Source organism: Nicotiana sylvestris, chromosome 2 (assembly GCF_000393655.2).
Source record: "Nicotiana sylvestris chromosome 2, ASM39365v2, whole genome shotgun sequence".
Classification (NCBI taxonomy): Eukaryota; Viridiplantae; Streptophyta; class Magnoliopsida; order Solanales; family Solanaceae; genus Nicotiana; species Nicotiana sylvestris.
Genome location: NC_091058.1, coordinates 56,469,420 through 56,487,191, shown reverse-complemented (window position 1 = coordinate 56,487,191; position 17,772 = coordinate 56,469,420). Strand labels below are relative to the sequence as shown.

The 17,772-nt window shown below is 42.3% G+C and overlaps 1 protein-coding gene across 1 annotated transcript; it reads right to left on the bottom strand.

Annotated features, from left to right (window-relative positions):
* Positions 1-718: 718 nt before the first annotated feature.
* LOC104244639 (carboxylesterase 15-like) lies at positions 719-17,458 on the bottom strand. Its single transcript, XM_070165813.1, has 4 exons — positions 16,204-17,458; positions 7,033-7,268; positions 1,860-1,931; positions 719-832 (listed from the first exon to the last, which is right to left on the bottom strand). Exons 1-4 carry the CDS (start codon positions 17,255-17,257, stop codon positions 719-721), a joined length of 1,476 nt encoding a protein of 491 aa, XP_070021914.1. The 5' UTR covers positions 17,258-17,458.
* Between the last annotated feature and the right edge of the window lie 314 nt (positions 17,459-17,772).

Sequence of the window (17,772 nt, the reverse complement as noted above, 5' to 3'; positions counted from 1 at the left end):
GTGAACCCTACTCCACCCTGTTCCCTAAGCTTGTCCAGATGAATTTGTTGCAGCCCATACCCCCAAACGGGCAAAACCCGGAATCACCATCATATCAGTGGGGTGTCAGGTGTGCATACCATTCAGGGGTAAAAGGGCACGATACAAACAACTATTGGACATTGAAACAAGCGGTAGAGAACTTGTTAGAGCAAGGGAAAATTGTGTTGAAAGATGAGGACGTCCCAAATGTGACCAATAATCCGCTGCTCGCTCACAACAACGGGCCGATAATCGGTATGATTTGTGAAGACAAAGAATTTGATCCGGCGCTTAAGGCCATAATTGCTATTGCTAATGCAGAAAGGAAGCCCATGGCAACCCCGAAGCAAGAGAAAGGGGAAAAGAAGAGTAAAATTACCGAGACTGAACCGGAAAAGAAAATTGATGTATCCAAGCAGGCCTATGTGGTATGGGGGACGATCAAACCACCTCGGCTGAATGAGCCAGTGGTTATTGGACGCATACCACAGAAGCCAAAGTAAAATAAAGAGGAAGATGATGAGGTTTTCACGGCTGAAGAGAGTGAGGGAATACATGAGGCAATGAGGAAAATGCTATGCGAAACACACATGGTCCAGCCAGGAGAGGGTACTAGCACCGCTGAGGTATCATACATGGGACCAAGTGCCAAGCTTCAAAACTGGAAGGCTACGCCATTCCTGATCGGGCGGGAGTCCTAGTAGACCTGTCCTGCCACTTTTTCTGCATCGCGAGCTATCCCAGGGTGTAACTCAGATGTTTTCTTTAGTTTCCTGTTTTTAATTTCCTGAATGTCAACCCTGTTATCTTCCTAATTCCAAGAAATGAAATCATATTTCATCATTCACTTTCTTTATTTTTCAGAATTTTGCTATGTTTTCTTTTTAGTTCTCTTCAATTCTAATAATGCAGCTTTAAATAACATGACATGCTTGCGGACTTCATGCCCAGATCCCAAGAACTCTGTCAGACTTCGAAATAATGAATCAAAATTGAAATATAGAGAAGTTAAGAAAATTAAAAGAAAAGAATAGGAACAACTGAAGAAAATTGGTTCATGGTTTGGGAAATGTCTGTCACTAAAGCAGAGTTTGAGGACAGTGAGTGGGTCTAGACTCGTATGGAACGTTGACCTTAATTGAAACGGATGACTGCAGTTTGTCACGGGAAATTGTACCAACAAAGAATGGCTCGCGCCTATAAATTTTGAAGTAGGGCAACTGGTGTTAAGGCATATTCTTCCTCATCACCAGGAAGCAAAAGGAAAGTTTGCTCCTAATCGGAAGGGTCCATACATCATTGGAAAATATTGCCAAGAGGAGCATTGTATCTGGGTGACATCGAAAGAAATGACCCCGACACAGCTATGAATGCAGATGCAGTACTATGTCTAAATCGCTCCGGCGATGTCTTTGCACAGTTGAGATGACGAAGGCTTTCATTCCCGCTATCCAAACACCATCAATCCTTCGCAAACCCTTTGAGCCGATTACCTTTCTTTAATTACCCTCTTTGGAACCCGGAAGCACAAAAAGAAAAAGAAAAAAAAGAAAAGAAAAAGAAAAAGAAATAAAAAAGAAAGGAGAAGAAAAGAAAAAGAAAAGAAAAAAGAAAAGAAAAACAAAACGGAAACAAAAACAAAACAAAAATTATTGCCTGAACTACGTTTGACTTGATTCCGAAAGGATACCTAGGCAGCCTCTCTCTGAGGTTCAGTCACACCAAAAGAAAAATCCCAATTCCTCCAAAGATTGAAACTGGACCAGATGATATAATGGTTCGGCCATGAGACCGCCGAAAAGGTTCCAAAGTTGTAGTTCCGCCCAAAATCATTTTACCCCAAAGACCTTGTCCAAGTCCTTCTGATCAATTGGCAAAGACAGGAAAGTGGAAAATGTCATTGTTGGAATCTGATACAAGTCAAATTGAGAGAAATAAAATGAGAAAGTCTTATCGGTGAAAACCTTCGGGCACCATGAGGCGACAGGAGTAGAGAAATCAAAAATGAGAGAGTCTGCTTGGTGAAAACTCGTAAAGAGCACTATCGGGCGACGGTAAGAAGAGAAATGAGAGAGGTCGATTAGCGAAAACCCGCAAAGGGAGTTGTCGCCCGAAAAAAGGATACTTCATCACTAAAAGTCCTGGCAAGGTTCTCTAGTTTGGAAACATGGATCAATAGGTTCATGAGAAGCTGGAGTTTGGTGCGGGTCGGACATCCAATCCAAGAAGCATGTCATGTCAGTTTGAAGCCAGCATACACCCTAGATAAGTCCTTCTTTTCCCCCGAAAGGGACGCTTCTCTTTAAACTCATATGCTTGCCTTTTGCATAGTTTTCTTTGAATCCCTTTCGGTTTAACTCTGATTCTGTAACAATTACAAAGAAAAGGTGGCAGGACCGGTTTCACAGGGCCCCGCCTGGCAAGAGTCAAAGAAAATACCCAGCCTCAGTGGTGCGTCAGTCCAATCCTGACTGACCATGGTGGTTGATTGCTTCCAAAGTAAAGACGTTTGAAAGGAAAGAAAGTCAAAGGCAAAGTTCCTAAGGGAAGAATAAAGCAAAAGGACAGAGCCCACACGGGCGAGTCATCATGTAATCCTAAGGCTGAACTCGGTCAGTGTGAAAGAGATTCACCCTCAAGGCCAACAAGCAGCACAATTCTCAATGGAAATGGGGACGAGATCAAGCGATGGAGATGATCAAGGCCACAAAACCAACCACCGTTTCAACTAATAAATTGTTCTTTGTTGAAAACAGGTCTTACTCAAAGCAACCGTGCAAGAAGCAGGTGTAGCCCAAAAAGAAATGAAATGTGCGAGCGTTGAAACAGCTTTGCAGCAGGAAAACGACCAAAAAGGAAATTTCCCCAGAATTCTTTCATGCATTTTGATAAATAAAGGAAATATAAAAGGAAAACCAAAGAAAAAAAGGAAGACAAGAAATAAAAATAAAAATCCCAAAAGAAAAACAAATCATGGTAGCATAGGACCTTATTCCTCAACTATCCCGGTATAAACCGTGGATCTCCCTTTCATAACCCAAGGAGCTTTTCTATCCAAATCCCGGCCAAAAAACTACAGAGCTTTTTTCTATCAAAATCCCGGCCAAAACCGTGGACTTTCCCCGGCATAACCCGTGGACCTTTTCCGGCATAACCCGATGATATTTTCCGGCATAACCCGTGGACCTTTTCCGGCATAACCCGATGATCTCCCCAGCATAACCTGATGATCTCCCCGTCATAACCCGTGGACCTTTTTCGGCATAACCCGATGATATTTCCCGGCATAATCCGTGGACCTTTTCCGGCATAACCCGTTGACCTTTTCCGGCATAACCCGATGATCTCCCCGGCATAACCCATGGACGTTTTCCGGCATAACCCAATGACTTTACCGGCATAACCCAATGACTTTCCCGGCATAACCCGAGGACTCTTTCCCTTTTTTCGGCATAACCCGTGAACCTCCCTGGCATAACCCATGAGCCCTTTTTCCTTTTCTCCCGGCATAACCCGGTCAGTTTTCCGGCATAACCTGGCAATCCTCCCAATTTAGGGCTCCAATCCCTAAGTTGAGCGAGTTTCCTTTAGCCGACATTAAGGCTCCAATCCCTGAGTTGAGCAATTTTCTTTTAGCCGACATTAGGGCTCCAATCCCTGAGTTGAGCAATTTTCTTTTAGCCAACATTAGGGCTCCAATCACTGAGTTGAGCAATTTTCTTTTAGCCGACATTAGGGCTCCAATTCCTGAGTTGAGCGGTTTTTCTTTTAGCCAACATTAGGGCTCCAATCCCTGAGTTGAGCGAATTTTCTTTTAGCCGACATTAGGGCTCCAATCCCTGAGTTGAGCAATTTTCTTTTAGCCGACATTAGGGCTCCAATCCCTGAGTTGAGCGATTTTCCTTTAGCCGACATTAGGGCTCCAATCCCCGAGTCAAGCTGTTTTCCCTTTTAGCCAATATTAGGGCTCCAACCCCTGAATTGAGCATTTTTTACCTTTTGCAAACATTAGGGCTCCAATCCCTGAGTTGCGCCTTTTAGACCTGAGGTTTCTAATCCCCTCATCAATTCTGTAGATTTTATGGCAATTAACTCACGAAATTTTCCTAGTGAAACTGGGGCAAAAAATTTCGTTCGTTTGTTTTGTTTATCTCAGCAGGTCTGACCTCGAGGCGCATGGATCAAGTTGACCTACGGAGTGAGTCTCAATCCAGAATAAAGAAAAGAAGAAAAGAACAAAAAGAAGATTGTTCCCAAATATGAGAACAAACAAAGTGCAGGTTGCTCAAAATTTGATTAAATTCCCGAGCTCCACCAATCCCGTTTCACTCAATGCTGCGGAAATAAACAAGCGCCTACAACTTGCGAGCATCAAGATTCGGATCGAAGTCTACAAGCAGAATCAGCTAAGACCCAAGATCAAGTTACGAAGGAATTATAGATAGGAATCTTGTAACTAGTGGTTGACGGGCATAAGTAGTTAGTTCAGTTTCAATTTTCTTTGGTTGTAATAAGGAGGTCGGTAAAGCAGTTAGCGGCAACAGCAACAGCAGTAACAGCAAGCATTACAATCCCATGGTAGTCCCAGCTACCAAAACTTTCCGAACTACATTGACCTGATTCCTGTTTAGCCCATGATATGTAGGAAATCTTTGAAGCAAAGATTCGGTCAAATCTTTCAAAATGTGCTTCACACGGAGTATTCCAACGGGCAAAAATCGCTCATATCCGCTCACTTTATCTTTGCACAAAAACACTTCGTGTTTTCGAATAAAGAGGGGCAGCTGTGAGCACGTGATTTTTGTTTACACGACAATTACTCCAAAAGAAATCGAAAAAAATAATAAATTGTATTTGTGTATAATTTTGTGAATTTGTGTGGCATTTTGATAGTTATTTGTAGTTTTTATCTGTGATTGTTTAGTTTTATCAATTAAAAAATACAAAAATATATGTCGCGTGTAAATTTAGGATATTGTTCTACTATTAGGAATTAATTAAATCGTATTTGGTTTTGAATGAATAAAAAATCACAAAAATATTATCTTTGGTAATTTTGTCATTCTATCGTTTAAAGGTTGATTTTTGTTTAATTAATATATGATATTGTGTGTTAATTATTACTAAAGAATCAATTAATGTCTTGTGATATAATTTTAATTTTATATTTTTATATTTTTATTTTTATGATTTTTTGTAAATTCGGATTTTAATTAGAAATAAAAAAAAGAAGAAAAGAAATGAGTTTGAAATTGGAATTGGGCCGTTCAAATTGGACCCAAATCGGGCCCAAAGCATTTGTATTGCCCGGTCCAGATCAGCTGACCTCAGGGACGTCCAGACACGTCGTTTTGATCATGCTTGATCTGGGCCATTGATCTCAGATTGATCAACGGCCAAGATCACATCTCCATACCCACGTTTTAACCCAACCCGTCTCACCCAGAGACCCATCGGTTTCATTTAACCCATACGGCGTCATTTCCACTGAGCTGATCAATCCAGGCCATTGATTTTTGATGATCTAACGGCCTAGATCAAGTTTCCCCTAATTAGTAAACCCAATCCCTTACCCCCATGCCCCCTAAGCCAGACCCCCTCCCCCACCATCGTCTCTTTCCCCAAACACCCTTAAGAACCCTAACGCCGCCCTTCCGTTCCCTCACCATAAACCCGGCGGCAACAATGCCGGTGACCACCAGATTAACACCTCTAGTGCACCTCGACCCCCTGGACACGGATCTGCAAATCGTTGGTCTCGAATCTTCCCCCATTGTCTCGAATCTTCATTTGAAGATTCGAGCCGAACCCCAACCTATGCCAAACCACCCCAAATCCATACCAGTTACTCCCCTGACCTCCCTCGTGACCAAACCAAGCTTGTTTTGGTTCGAATCTAACCAGAAAACTCCAAGTCCCAAATCAAACCCAAGAACCCTAGAAATCCAGAATCTGAGGGTTTTGTCCAATTAAACGAACGGGTTGGGGTCTAATAGACCTTAATCAAGGTGTTCTCAGTTGAGAATACTTCGATTAAAGTCCGTTCAACCCCAAAAAAAGTCCGAGTCGGAATCCAAGACGGGTTCGTCTGATCTTCAAACTCTTAAGGTATTTTTTCTTTTCCTTGTCAGTTCTGTGTTGTTTTCTGTTGATGTTGTTTATGTGTTTAAATGTCAGTTGAGTTGTTTTCATTTTGTGTCGACTATTCTGTCCACCTTGCTCGGACCTTTTATTTGGTCAAATTTTTTTTTTCTCTATTCATTGATGAGTGTATGTGTTTAACTATATAATCGATTGAAATGAGTTTTGATCGATTAATTAGTTTCCAGGGCAACTCTTTGTTTTGGGCAGTACATTTTGAACCACCTGTTAATACTCTTCGATTTTGATCATTTGCTACTGATTGTATGTGTTGTAATTCGCTTAGTCGATTCGATATATGTCGTCGATTAGTTTCAATTTGGAATGGTATTAATCTGACTCATGCTGTTTAATTTTTACTAAGGCATTGTTTGAATCAGCTGAGAATTGATTTTAACTGCTTGTAGTCTGTTAGTTAAATCAGAAATCATTTAAGGATTGGTTTATAGCTGCAGTTTAATATAGATTTCAGAGTTTAGTTTGAATTGATGGCATGTTTATTCATTTTTTGGACAGCATGTGCATTGTAGTTCTTTAATGAATTAAAGCAAACTTGACAGCATGTGCTGTCAGGACATACTCATGCTGCCCATACTCATTTAGTTTAATAAAAGGATAAACCATTACAATAATGGAAGGAGGGCTGTCAGGAGGAATCTCATGGGGAATACTTTTCTTTTGAGTTTTGAGTGGAAAAACAGAAGATTCACATGGGAAGGATCAGTATTTTATTGGACTAGTTGTTCTAACAGCTGGGGGGAAGGTCTGTGTGTAGCTATAAAGGGGGAAGGGTTTTGAGAACTAAAAAAAACAGGGAAGGAGAGAGTTATGAGATAATTGTTTCGGGGCAGAGAGAGAGAGTTTAAGAACCAGAAAAGAGGTGAGACACCAAGAGGTTAAAGACAGAACCAAAGAACAGAGGAAAGGGAACCAAAAACCAGAAAGAGAGACCAAGAGTTTAGAACCAGAAGAGAGGGAAAGGGGTTTGGAACTAAAAGAAACTTGAGAGCAAAGAAGAAGCTGAAAATTCTGCTTTTCTTCACCTTCCTTTTGTTTTGAAATCAGCATTAACTGTCTTGTTCTATTCGAAACTTGGGCTTCTTTCTCTGAGTGTCCAAAAACCAGAAAACTGTTGTTCCACTGTCATTGTGGATCCACATATTTCTGCTTGGCCTCAACTAAGTCTCCGGAGTTTGTTTTGGTTTTGATTTTGAGCACTGTTTCTATCGGTTGTAGCTGAATTCTTTCACTGGGATTTATTCTGCTTATTTTACTGCTTGAAACTGCTGCTGTTGTTGTCTGCTTTTTATCACTGCTGTTGCATTGATCACTCCTCTTTTCCTCTTATGTCCAACATCCAGGTAGACACTAGAATTTCACACTGATGTAACAGTAAAGTTGAGCATGAAATGAAAGATGCGAAGGAGTTTAATCATTTGGTGTTGTATTTGTAGTTTTATAAAATGTTAGTGGATTTGTATAGTTTTTTTTGGTTTATAACTCAATGAAAAATGCATTAGGTAGTTTGTACTTAATTGAAACTTAGTTCGTTTAATACTGTGATCTATAGTTGTTTAGTTGTATACATGATATAGTTATGTAATTTGTGGAATGCATAAGTAGTTAGTATATCGATAACTAGACTTCATCTCTAGTCATATTCTGTACACATAGGGCAGACTGCTTCTAACCTTGCCAAATGCAACATAGCTTTAATCATTTGAGTTTAAACTCTATCAAAATCGGATTCCATTAGGCAGTCTATAGGATAATGTTTGAACCCCATTAATAACATCCTCTAGTAGTTAATTCCATTAATCTCATTAAAAACGAGTTAGTTTAAGTCCAACTTGGAGAATGTTTAGCGTGAGTTTAGCATTTTATCAATCTTGTATGCATATATTTAAAAGGCAGTTCGCTCATGGAATAAGGTACGAAATAATTCCCCACCTTACAAATTCGAGTGCAATTTTCCATTAACATCTTTTGTAATCTAATAATTAATAAGAGGTCGGAACTGGCCAAGCATGTAATTTAATTAGCGTATATTTTCTTCTTTCATTTTTAGAGACAAGCATAATAGGAAAAAAAATGTAGTCACTGTAGGTTTACCCTTTCAGAAAAAATGAGACGAGCCTCGCCAAATACAAATGAAAATTACGGGGCCCTCAATAATTGGTCGTAATAAATATTTAGATTTCTCGGGATGGACTGTTTAGTGAACTTCATTGCCTTCCCCAAAGATAATAACGCGTTAGACTCTTTAGGCGCGATTTAATTAAATTACCTTCTTAAATTCGGGTGCGCATTTATGTGACCCAAATCCAAATCTCAACGGAGTTGGAATGTATTAACAACCACAGGCGCATTGATTGTGACGTGGTTCGAAATGCATTTTCACGACGTTGCAATTCCATAAAAAATAAATAATAATAAAAGCGGTTTAAACCTAATAAAAGCACACAAGTCATAACATGTATTAAAATCAGATATTTAGCCATTGTAACCATTTAAGCGACCATGCTAGAACCACGGGATTCGGGGGTGCCTAACACCTTCCCTCGGGTCAATAGAATTCCTTACTTAGAATTTTTGGTTCGCAAACTTCATTTGGAAAGTCGAATATTTTCCTCGAATTGGGATTCAAGATAAACCGGTGACTTCGGACACCAAAAACCTTTCCCAAGTGGCGACTCTAAATTAAATAAATAATCCCATTTCGAATATTGTCATTTAAATTGGAAAACTCCCTCGCGCATTCACCCTTCGGGGCGGGCGCGCAAAAATGAGGTGTGACAACGAGTATCTATACGTTGGTATCTAGCATGACCGTGAGTCTTTATATTGCGGATATTCTGATCTTGTTGTATCTTTCATGCCTTAATGATGATTTCTATATGTTGTAAAAAGCATGTGAAAGAAATTGTGATATTTGAACTTCGAGAAGCATTGGCTCGAGTGGTAATACTAATTGTAAAAGTATATGAGATAAATGGAACCCTTTGGAGCATTGGCTCAAGTGGTAAAGTGAGTTATAAAGTAAGAAGTGAAAGAAGAGAAAGAGTCATTGAATTATTCCCTTGCCGGGATGCTTGTTGCTTTGTTGATTATCTCCCTTGTCGGGATATTGAGATTTATTGATATTGTTCCCTTGCCGGGACTTAGCTGTTTAATTGTATTCCCTTGCTGGGATTTCTATTATTATTATTTGTTTAATTCCTTGCCCCTTGTTTGTGATTGTTGTTTGGGTGAGGAAGAGCGATAAAGCACGAAGGGCGATGTCGTGCATTGTTTGCTATTGTGAGGAAAGAGTGTAAAGCACGAAGGGTGATGTTGTGCCATACGATGTACCATTCTGTACCGATATTCATTGACTATATTGTAAGGAAAGAGAGTAAAAGCACGAAAGGTGATGCCGTGCACATTATTAAGATACAATTGATTTGGTGAGGATGAGAGTAAAAGCACGAAGGGTGATGCCGTGCATTTGTTGATTTCTGATTTCCTTGTTGATATCCGAGTTATGTTGTTTCTTTCATTACTTATTGTTATTTGATTTACTTTGAGGTATTAGATTTCCTTACCCTATTTTCCTTGTGATTATTGTTTGGGTAAGGAAGAGCGTAAAGCACGAAGGGTGATGTCGTGTATTATTTTGGTGAGGATGAGAGTAAAAGCACGAAGGGTGATGCCATGCAAATTGTTGATTTCTGCTTCCTTGTTGATATTCTAGTGATGTTGTTTCCTTCCCTACTTGATGCCTTTCTATTCGGAACTATATTCACCCCCACAACATGTTTCCCCTTCCTACATTGACTAGTTATTTCTGTATCTCTTTTCCGCTGTATATATATACGAATTGCACAGGTTTATTTGGAGTCTGGTCCTAGCCTCGTCACTACTTCGCCGAGGTTAGGCTAGGCACTTACCAGCACATAGGGTCGGTTGTGCTGATACTACACTCTGTGCTCTTTTGCACAGATCCAGGTCTTGGACAGCAATAGTAGCGCGAGAGCCAGCCTTCATTCCAGTGAGACACCGAGGTAGCCTTGCAGGCGTACGCAGGCCCGACGTCTCCTCTATCTTTCAGTCTGTTATCTCATGTTTTCGAGACAAACAATTTATATTTTTCTTTCAAACAGTTGTATTTAGTACTCTTAGAAGTTAGTGAGTGATGTGACACCAGTTCTTGGGTAGAGGCATATGTTGACTTTCGCATTATTGTTCAGCTTATTTAATTTAGGTCTTCCGCTTATTTATTTAATTCCGTTGTTTTCATGCTATCACTAATAATTGTTAAAAGAAGTAATTTGTTAATGAAGTAAGCAGTTAAGGATTGGCTTGCCTAGCTCACATTAGTAGGCACCATCACGACTCCTGAGGGTGGGAAATCCGGGTCGTGACAAGTTGGTATTAGAGCTCTAGGTTACATAGGTCTCACAACTCACGGACAAGCTCAGTAGAGTCTGAGGGATCGGTACAGAGACGTCTGTATTTATCCCCCAGAGGCTACAGAGTTAGGAAAATTTCCCATTTGTTCTTTCTTTTCGTGCGAATTTGTTCCTCAAATGCTAATTGGATTTCTACTCTACTCTTTCATAGATGGCGAGAACACTCGCTTCCTCATCTACAGCTCAACAACCCGAGCCCTAGCAGTAGCTCCCACTAGGGGCAGAGGGCGAGTCCGAGGCCATGCTAAAGGCCGAGGTAGGGTCAGAGCTCATCCCCGAGCAGCAGCACCAGTGGCGGAACCTCAGGTTGATTTTGAGGAGGAGGTTTCGGTGAGCCCAGCTCAGGTCCCAGAGGGGTTCATTTCCACCCCAGTTCTTCAGGACGCTCTAGTCCAGTTAGTGGGCCTCATGGAGAGTGTCACCCGAGCGAGTTTGCTTCCCGTAGCACCAGCCACTTCTCAGGCTGGAGGAGGGGCTTAGACTCCTGCTATGCGCACTCCAGAGTAGGTAGCTCCCCAGGTTCGGGTTCCTGCAGTTCAACCAGCTGTGGCAGTTCAGACGAGTGTAGTGGCTCAGACCGGCGATGGAGCGGCTATGTCCGCCGATGCTTTGTGGAGGCTGGATAGGTTCACCAAGCTCTTCACTTCTACATTCAGCGGTGCATCTACTAAGGATCCCCAGGATTATCTAGATGGTTGTCACGAGGTTCTTCGGAACATGGGGATCGTTGAGACCAATGGAGTTGATTTTTCTACCTTTCGTCTGTCTTGACCCGCCAAGACTTGGTGGAGGGATTATTGCTTAGCTAGACCAGACGGTTCGCCACCTTTGACTTGGGAGTAGTTCACAGCATTGTTTTTGGAGAAGTTTCTCCCAGTGACTCAGAGAAAGGCCTTTCGGAGGCAGTTTGAGCGCCTCTAGCAGGGTTCCATGATGGTCACCCAATATGAGACCAGGTTTATCGATCTAGCTCGCCATGCTCTTGTCATACTTCCCACCTAGAGAGAGAGAGGGTGAGAAGGTTTATTGATAGTCTTATTCAGCCGATTTATCTTCAGATGGCCAAGGAGGCCGGGAGTGAGATCACTTTCCAGGAGGCGGCCAATGCGGCCCGTAGAGTTGAAATGGTTCTGTCATAGGGAGGTGGTCATGGGACGGATAAGAGGCCCTGTCATTCAGAAAGATTCAGTGGTGCCTCGTCTGAAGGTAGAGATTCATGTGGTAGAGGCCATCCTCCTACGCCCTTTCAGTCAGCTCTCCAGGTCTCTCATGGTACTTAAGGTGGTCGTGGTTCTCAGACGCACTATTTTAATCAGCAGTCTTACCGTGCACCACCAGCTCCCATCAGTGCACCGCCGCTTCAGAGTTTTCGAGGTGGTCATTTAGGTCGATAAGGGCAGCAGTTTCAGCAGCCGAGGGCTTGTTACACTTGTGGTGATCTCGGTCACATTGCCAGGTTTTGCCCTCGAGCACCAGGTAGCTGTCAGCATCAGGGTTCTCGTGCTATGGTATAAGCACCAGGCATTCCACAGCCCGCCCAGCCAGTTAGAGGTGGGGGTAGAGGTGCTATAGGTGGAGGTAGAGGTCCTAGAGGTGGAGCTCAGGCCGCCAGAGGTGGAGGCCAACCAACAGTAGGCCGTCCCAAAGAGGTAGTTCAGGGTGGTGGGGCCCAGCCCCGATGTTACGCCCTTCCAGCTAGGCCCAAGGCTGAGGCTTCAGATGCAGTCATTACAGGTACCATTCTGGTTTGTGATAAAGATGCTTCAGTGCTATTTGATTTAGGGTCTACGTATTCGTATGTGTCATCTTATTTTGCATCGTACCTGGTCATGCCTAGTGATTCATTGATTATTTCTGTTTATGTGTCTACACCGATGGGTGATTATATTGTGGTCGATCGAGTTCATCGTTCTTGTATTGTGGTGATTGGGGGTCTTGAGACCCGTGTTGATTTATTGCTGTTAGACATGGTCAACTTCGATGTTATATTGGAGATGGACTGGTTGTCCCCGTACCACGCCATCTTGGACTGTCATGCCAAGACTGTGACCTTAGCCTTACCGGACTTTCCCCGTTTAGAGTAGAGAGGGACTCCTGGTCATTCTACTCGCACTGTTATCTCGTACGTGAAGGCTCGGCGTATGGTCGAGAAGGGGTGTTTGGCCTATTTGGCTTATGTTCGCGATTCCAGTGCTGAGGTTCCCTCTATTGATTTGGTGCCCGTGGTTCGTGAGTTTCCTAATGTTTTCCCTTAAGACCTGCCGGGTATGCCACCCGATAGGGATATTGATTTCTGCATCGATTTGGTTCCTAGCACTTAGCCCATTTCTATTCCACCATATCGCATGGCCTCGCCAGAGTTGAAAGAGTTGAAGGAGTAGTTGCAATACTTGCTTGAGAAGGATTTCATTAGACCTAGCGTTTCGCCTTGGGGTGCGCCGGTGTTATTTGTCAAGAAAAAGGATGGTTCAATGAGAATGTGCATTGATTACCGGCAGTTGAACAAGGTCACCATCAAGAATACATATCCACTACCGAGGATTGATGATTTGTTCGATCAGCTTCAAGGTGCCAAGGTATTTTCAAAGATTGACTTGAGATCTGTCTACCATCAGTTGAGGATTAGGGCATCCGATGTCCCTAAGACAGCTTTCCGCACTCGGTACGAGCATTATGAGTTCTTGGTTATGTCATTCGGGTTGAAAAATGCCCCAACAGCTTTTATGGATTTGATGAACCGAGTGTTCAGGACTTATTTGGACTCATTCGTGATAGTCTTCATTGATGATATTCTGATATATTCCCGCAGCCGGGAGGAGCACGAGCAGCATCTTAGAGTGGTTCTTTAGACCTTGAGGGATAGTCAGTTATATGCTAAATTCTTGAAGTGTGAGTTCTGTTTGAGTACAGTTGCATTCCTGGGTCATATTGTGTCAGCAGAGGGTATTCAGGTTGATCCGAAGAAGATTGAAGCAGTCAAGAACTGGCCTAGACCAGCATCAGCTATAGAGATTCGGAGTTTCTTGGGATTGGCAGGCTACTATCTTCGATTCGTGGAGGGGTTCCCATTTATCGCAGCCCCGATGACCAGGTTGACCCAGAAGGGTGCCCAGTTTAGATGGTCGGATGAATGTGAGGCGAGCTTTCAGAGGCTCAAGACGACTCTGACTACGGCACCGATATTAGTATTGCCCACGGGTTCAGGGCCTTACATAGTCTATTGTGATGCTTCCCGTATTAGGCTTGGTGCAATATTGATGCAGGATGGCAAGGTCATTGCCTATGCTTCGAGGCAGTTAAAGGTTCATGAGAAGAACTATCCGGTTCATGATTTGGAGTTGGCAGCCATTGTTCACGTATTGAAGATCTGGAGGAATTATCTGTATGGCATGGTATGTGAGGTGTTCACTGATCACAAGAGTCTTCAGTATTTGTTCAAGTAAAAGGAGTTGAATTTGAGGCAGAGGAGGTGGTTGGAGTTGTTGAAGGATTATGACATCACTATCTTATATTACCCAGGAAAGGCCAATGTGGTGACCGATGCTTTGAGTAGAAAGTCAGCCAGTATGGGCAGTCTTGCTTATATTCCAGTCAGTGAGAGGCCGCTTGCTTTGGATGTTCAGGACTTAGCCAATCGATTCGTGAGGTTGGATATTTCTGAGCCTAGTCGGGTATTAGCTTGCACGGTCGCTCGTTCTTCGTTATTAGAGCGTATCCGTGATCGACAGTTTGATGATCCCCATTTGTGTGTTCTTAGAGACACAGTGCAGTGTGAAGGTGCCAAGCATGTAACCTTAGATGCTGATGGAGTTTTGAGATTGCAGGGTCGAGTTTGTGTGCCTAATGTGGATGGGCTTCGAGAGTTGATTTTAGAGGAGGCCCATAGTTCCTGGTACTCTTTTCATCCGGGAACCACAAAGATTTATCAGGATTTGTGGCAGTATTATTGGTGGCATAGAATGAAGAAGGATATTGTGGCATATGTGGCACGGTGTTTGAATTGTCAGCAGGTTAAGTACGAGCATCAGAGGCCTGATGGATTGTTTCTAAGGACTGAGCTTCTCGAGTGAAAGTGGGAGCGGATCACTATGGACTTCGTTACTGGACTTCCGCTGACTCAGAAGAAGTTTGACACAGTTTGGGTCATTGTTGATATGCTGACCAAGTCAGCGCATTTCATTCTTGTAGGAGTCTCCTATTCATCCGAGAGGTTAGCTGAGATCTATATCCGGGAGATTGTTCGCCTTCATGGTATGCCAGTATCTATCATTTCGAACCGAGGTATGCAGTTTACTTCGCATTTCCGGAGAGCAGTTCAGCGAGAGTTGGCCACCCATGTTGAGTTGAGTATAGCATTCCATCCTCAGAAGGACGGGCAGTCCTAACGGACTATTCAGATATTGGAGGATATGCTCCGAGCTTGTGTTATTGACTTTGGAGGTTCGTGGGATCAGGTTTTTCCTTTAGCAGAGTTAGCCTACAACAACAGTTACCAGTCGAGTATCCAGATGGCTACTTATGAGGCCTTATATGGTAGGAGGTGTCGATATCCGGTTGGATGGTTTGAACCGGGAGAAGCTCGTTTGTTGGGTACGAATCTGGTTCAAGAGGCCTTGGACAAGGTCAGGATCATTCAGGATAGACTGCATACAGCCCAGTCCAGGCAAAAGAGTTATGCTGATTGCAAGGTTCGAGATGTGGCTTTTATGGTTGGTGGCTTTTATCCGGAATCCACAAAAAATCTCTAAGAGTTTCATCATCTTCGATGTTAAACTCAGAATAATAAGCAAACTCCTACGGAGTCACTGAATACGGAAATCTACCGGTTACTTTATGGTTAACCGAACACTTCCTCCCACTCATTTTTTTACGTACCAACGATACCAATTTATCGTACTCCATTGTAAGCGGCAATTTAACATGACATTGTGGAGGTGAGCTATACCTCACAGAGTTATTCTCCAGCACAACCTCACCCCCCCCCCCAATATAATGAAACCCTTATTTTTGGCTCTTCAGACATTATAAAAAAATGATTGATAAGAAGAAAAAAGAAGTATGAACGGAAGTTTGAAGAAAGTATTGAATGAATTTTCATAAAATTGAAACGCCTTTAAATAAGGCAGGTCCGAACTTGGGATGCAGAATTTTTTTATGTAAAATGCAGTACAATACCACATTTTATGCATTTGAATTATTGTTATGTCAGTTATTCGCAGAACATTTATTGGTGAGCCCAAAAATTAGAGTAAAATGCAGTATAATAATACGTTTCAGTGTAAAACGCAGTATAATACTGCGTTTTACACTAAAAAATAAATATTCTCTGCAGTCCTATAGAAGTGGGCACAAATATTATAGGGAAACGCAGTACAATACTGTGTTTAAGTTAAACACAATATTATAATGCGTTTTCCTAAAAAAATTAATTTTTTAATAAAATACAGTATAGTACTACGTTTTATGTATTTATGTAATTTTTTTTTTAACAATAGAAACATATTTTGTGCCATTTTTGGCACTATTTCATTTTCGGACTCAAACAAATATTCATGCAATATATATTCTCTAAATTCCATGCTTATTTGACCCAAACAAATCGACAAAGTTGACCAAAAAGAAAAAAAAAAACAATTCGACAAATATTCTCCTTTAATGCTTCCTGATTCTAAAAGCTTTTCAGTTTCAGAACCAGTTACAGGGTCCATTTTAACAGCAATTTTGTTCAGATAAAAGCTATGTCCCACTCCATTGTTTATAAACAGCTCTACGTCCTTTTCTCCCTTTTTCATAGCTTCGTAAAACTCCATTTCAGTGTCCTTTATCAGATCTTTCTCCGCTACACAGTACAAATAAGGCGGCAAATTAAGCTCCTTCACCGCCGGCGCCGCATCTCCCATCGGACATGTTATTGGATGATCCTTATTGCTCCCTACAGGTAAAGCTAACCCTAGAAATTCATCCACCATATCTAAATTTAAAAACGGCGTTTGCTCTTGTTCTAGCTCCGATTTGCTCCGATAGGACCGCACGAAACCTGGATGGATCGGAAGTGCGCCGGCCAGTCGCATTGGAGATAAGTTTACCTCGCCGGATTTGACGGCGACTTGGTGGACTATGTTCCCGCCGGAGCTGTCTCCGATGAGGAATACTCGGTTGAAATCTGCGTGATCGTTGAGCCAGGGCTCGTGTCCTTGCTTCCGGGAAAGGTCCCTGAGCCAGAGGAGGGCATCGAAACCGGCATCACAGGCCGCGGGGAGGCGGTGCTCCGGCGCGAGGGGGATGAAGACGGAGACAATGATTGCGTTGGCCACGCGCACTAGGCGCGTGTAGACAGTGTAGTACATGAACCAATCGGCTTGGCTGATACAAAAGCCGCCGCCGTGGAAGTGAAAAATGACGGGAAGCTTGTTGACGGAATTGTCGTTTCGTTCAGGTAAGTAGATGCGGAGACGGCTGCCGGATTTTTCGTCGGCGACTACATCTTTGACGGCAACGCCGTCGATGAAGTCGTCATGTGGCGGGACTGGCTCGGCCATGAATTTGACTTCGAGTGGACCGGTCCAAGTCCGGTCTACTGAACCGTCTTCGAAAACTCTAAGCCAGCCGGATACTTCCTCTATCACTTGCTTTTCATGAACCATTTTGGCAAAGTTTGAAGTGTTATCAAAAGTTTGAAGAATGAAGTGTTGGTTGCTATTTCTTACTTGTTGTATTTATAAATAATAATTTTTGAGAAAAAATGTTAGCGTATAAAGGTAAATATAAATGAAACAGTAATTAATTCGAGTTCACTGAATTCATAGTGTTTCCTTAAATAATTTAATCCTTTCCTAATACCTAAAGTTATGAATTGTTTCCTCTCAGGATAGAACGAATTACACACTGGTGTAGCGGTACTTTAAACCCAAGTGTTTCAGCGAACACAAAGTTCGACAGCAAATCACACTTACAGTTGCTTTGTTTGTAGTTTAAAACAATGCAGAACAAAGGAGGAGAACTCAGAAGTCGAATGGAAATTCTGAGAGGAAGGATTGTAATGTATAGCCAAACTTTGAGTGTAAATTGGAGAGGAAATCAGTAGCTGTATAAATTGAAGAGGAAATCAGTAGTTTCACTTTCGATTTTTGTCTGTGTGTCTTCAACAAGCTGCTTGCAC

Excerpts from the sequence above, each read along its gene's own strand:
- LOC104244639 (XM_070165813.1), bottom strand. The coding sequence starts at position 17,257 with ATGGTTCATGAAAAGCAAGTGATAGAGGAAGTATCCGGCTGGCTTAGA. Across the intron at positions 1,932-7,032 it reads GGTGTCTCACCTCTTTTCTG|ATTCCAACAATGACATTTTC; the intron begins GTTCTTAAACTC and ends GACTTGTATCAG. Across the intron at positions 833-1,859 it reads ACTTGGACAAGGTCTTTGGG|GAAGATAACAGGGTTGACAT; the intron begins GTAAAATGATTT and ends TCTTGGAATTAG.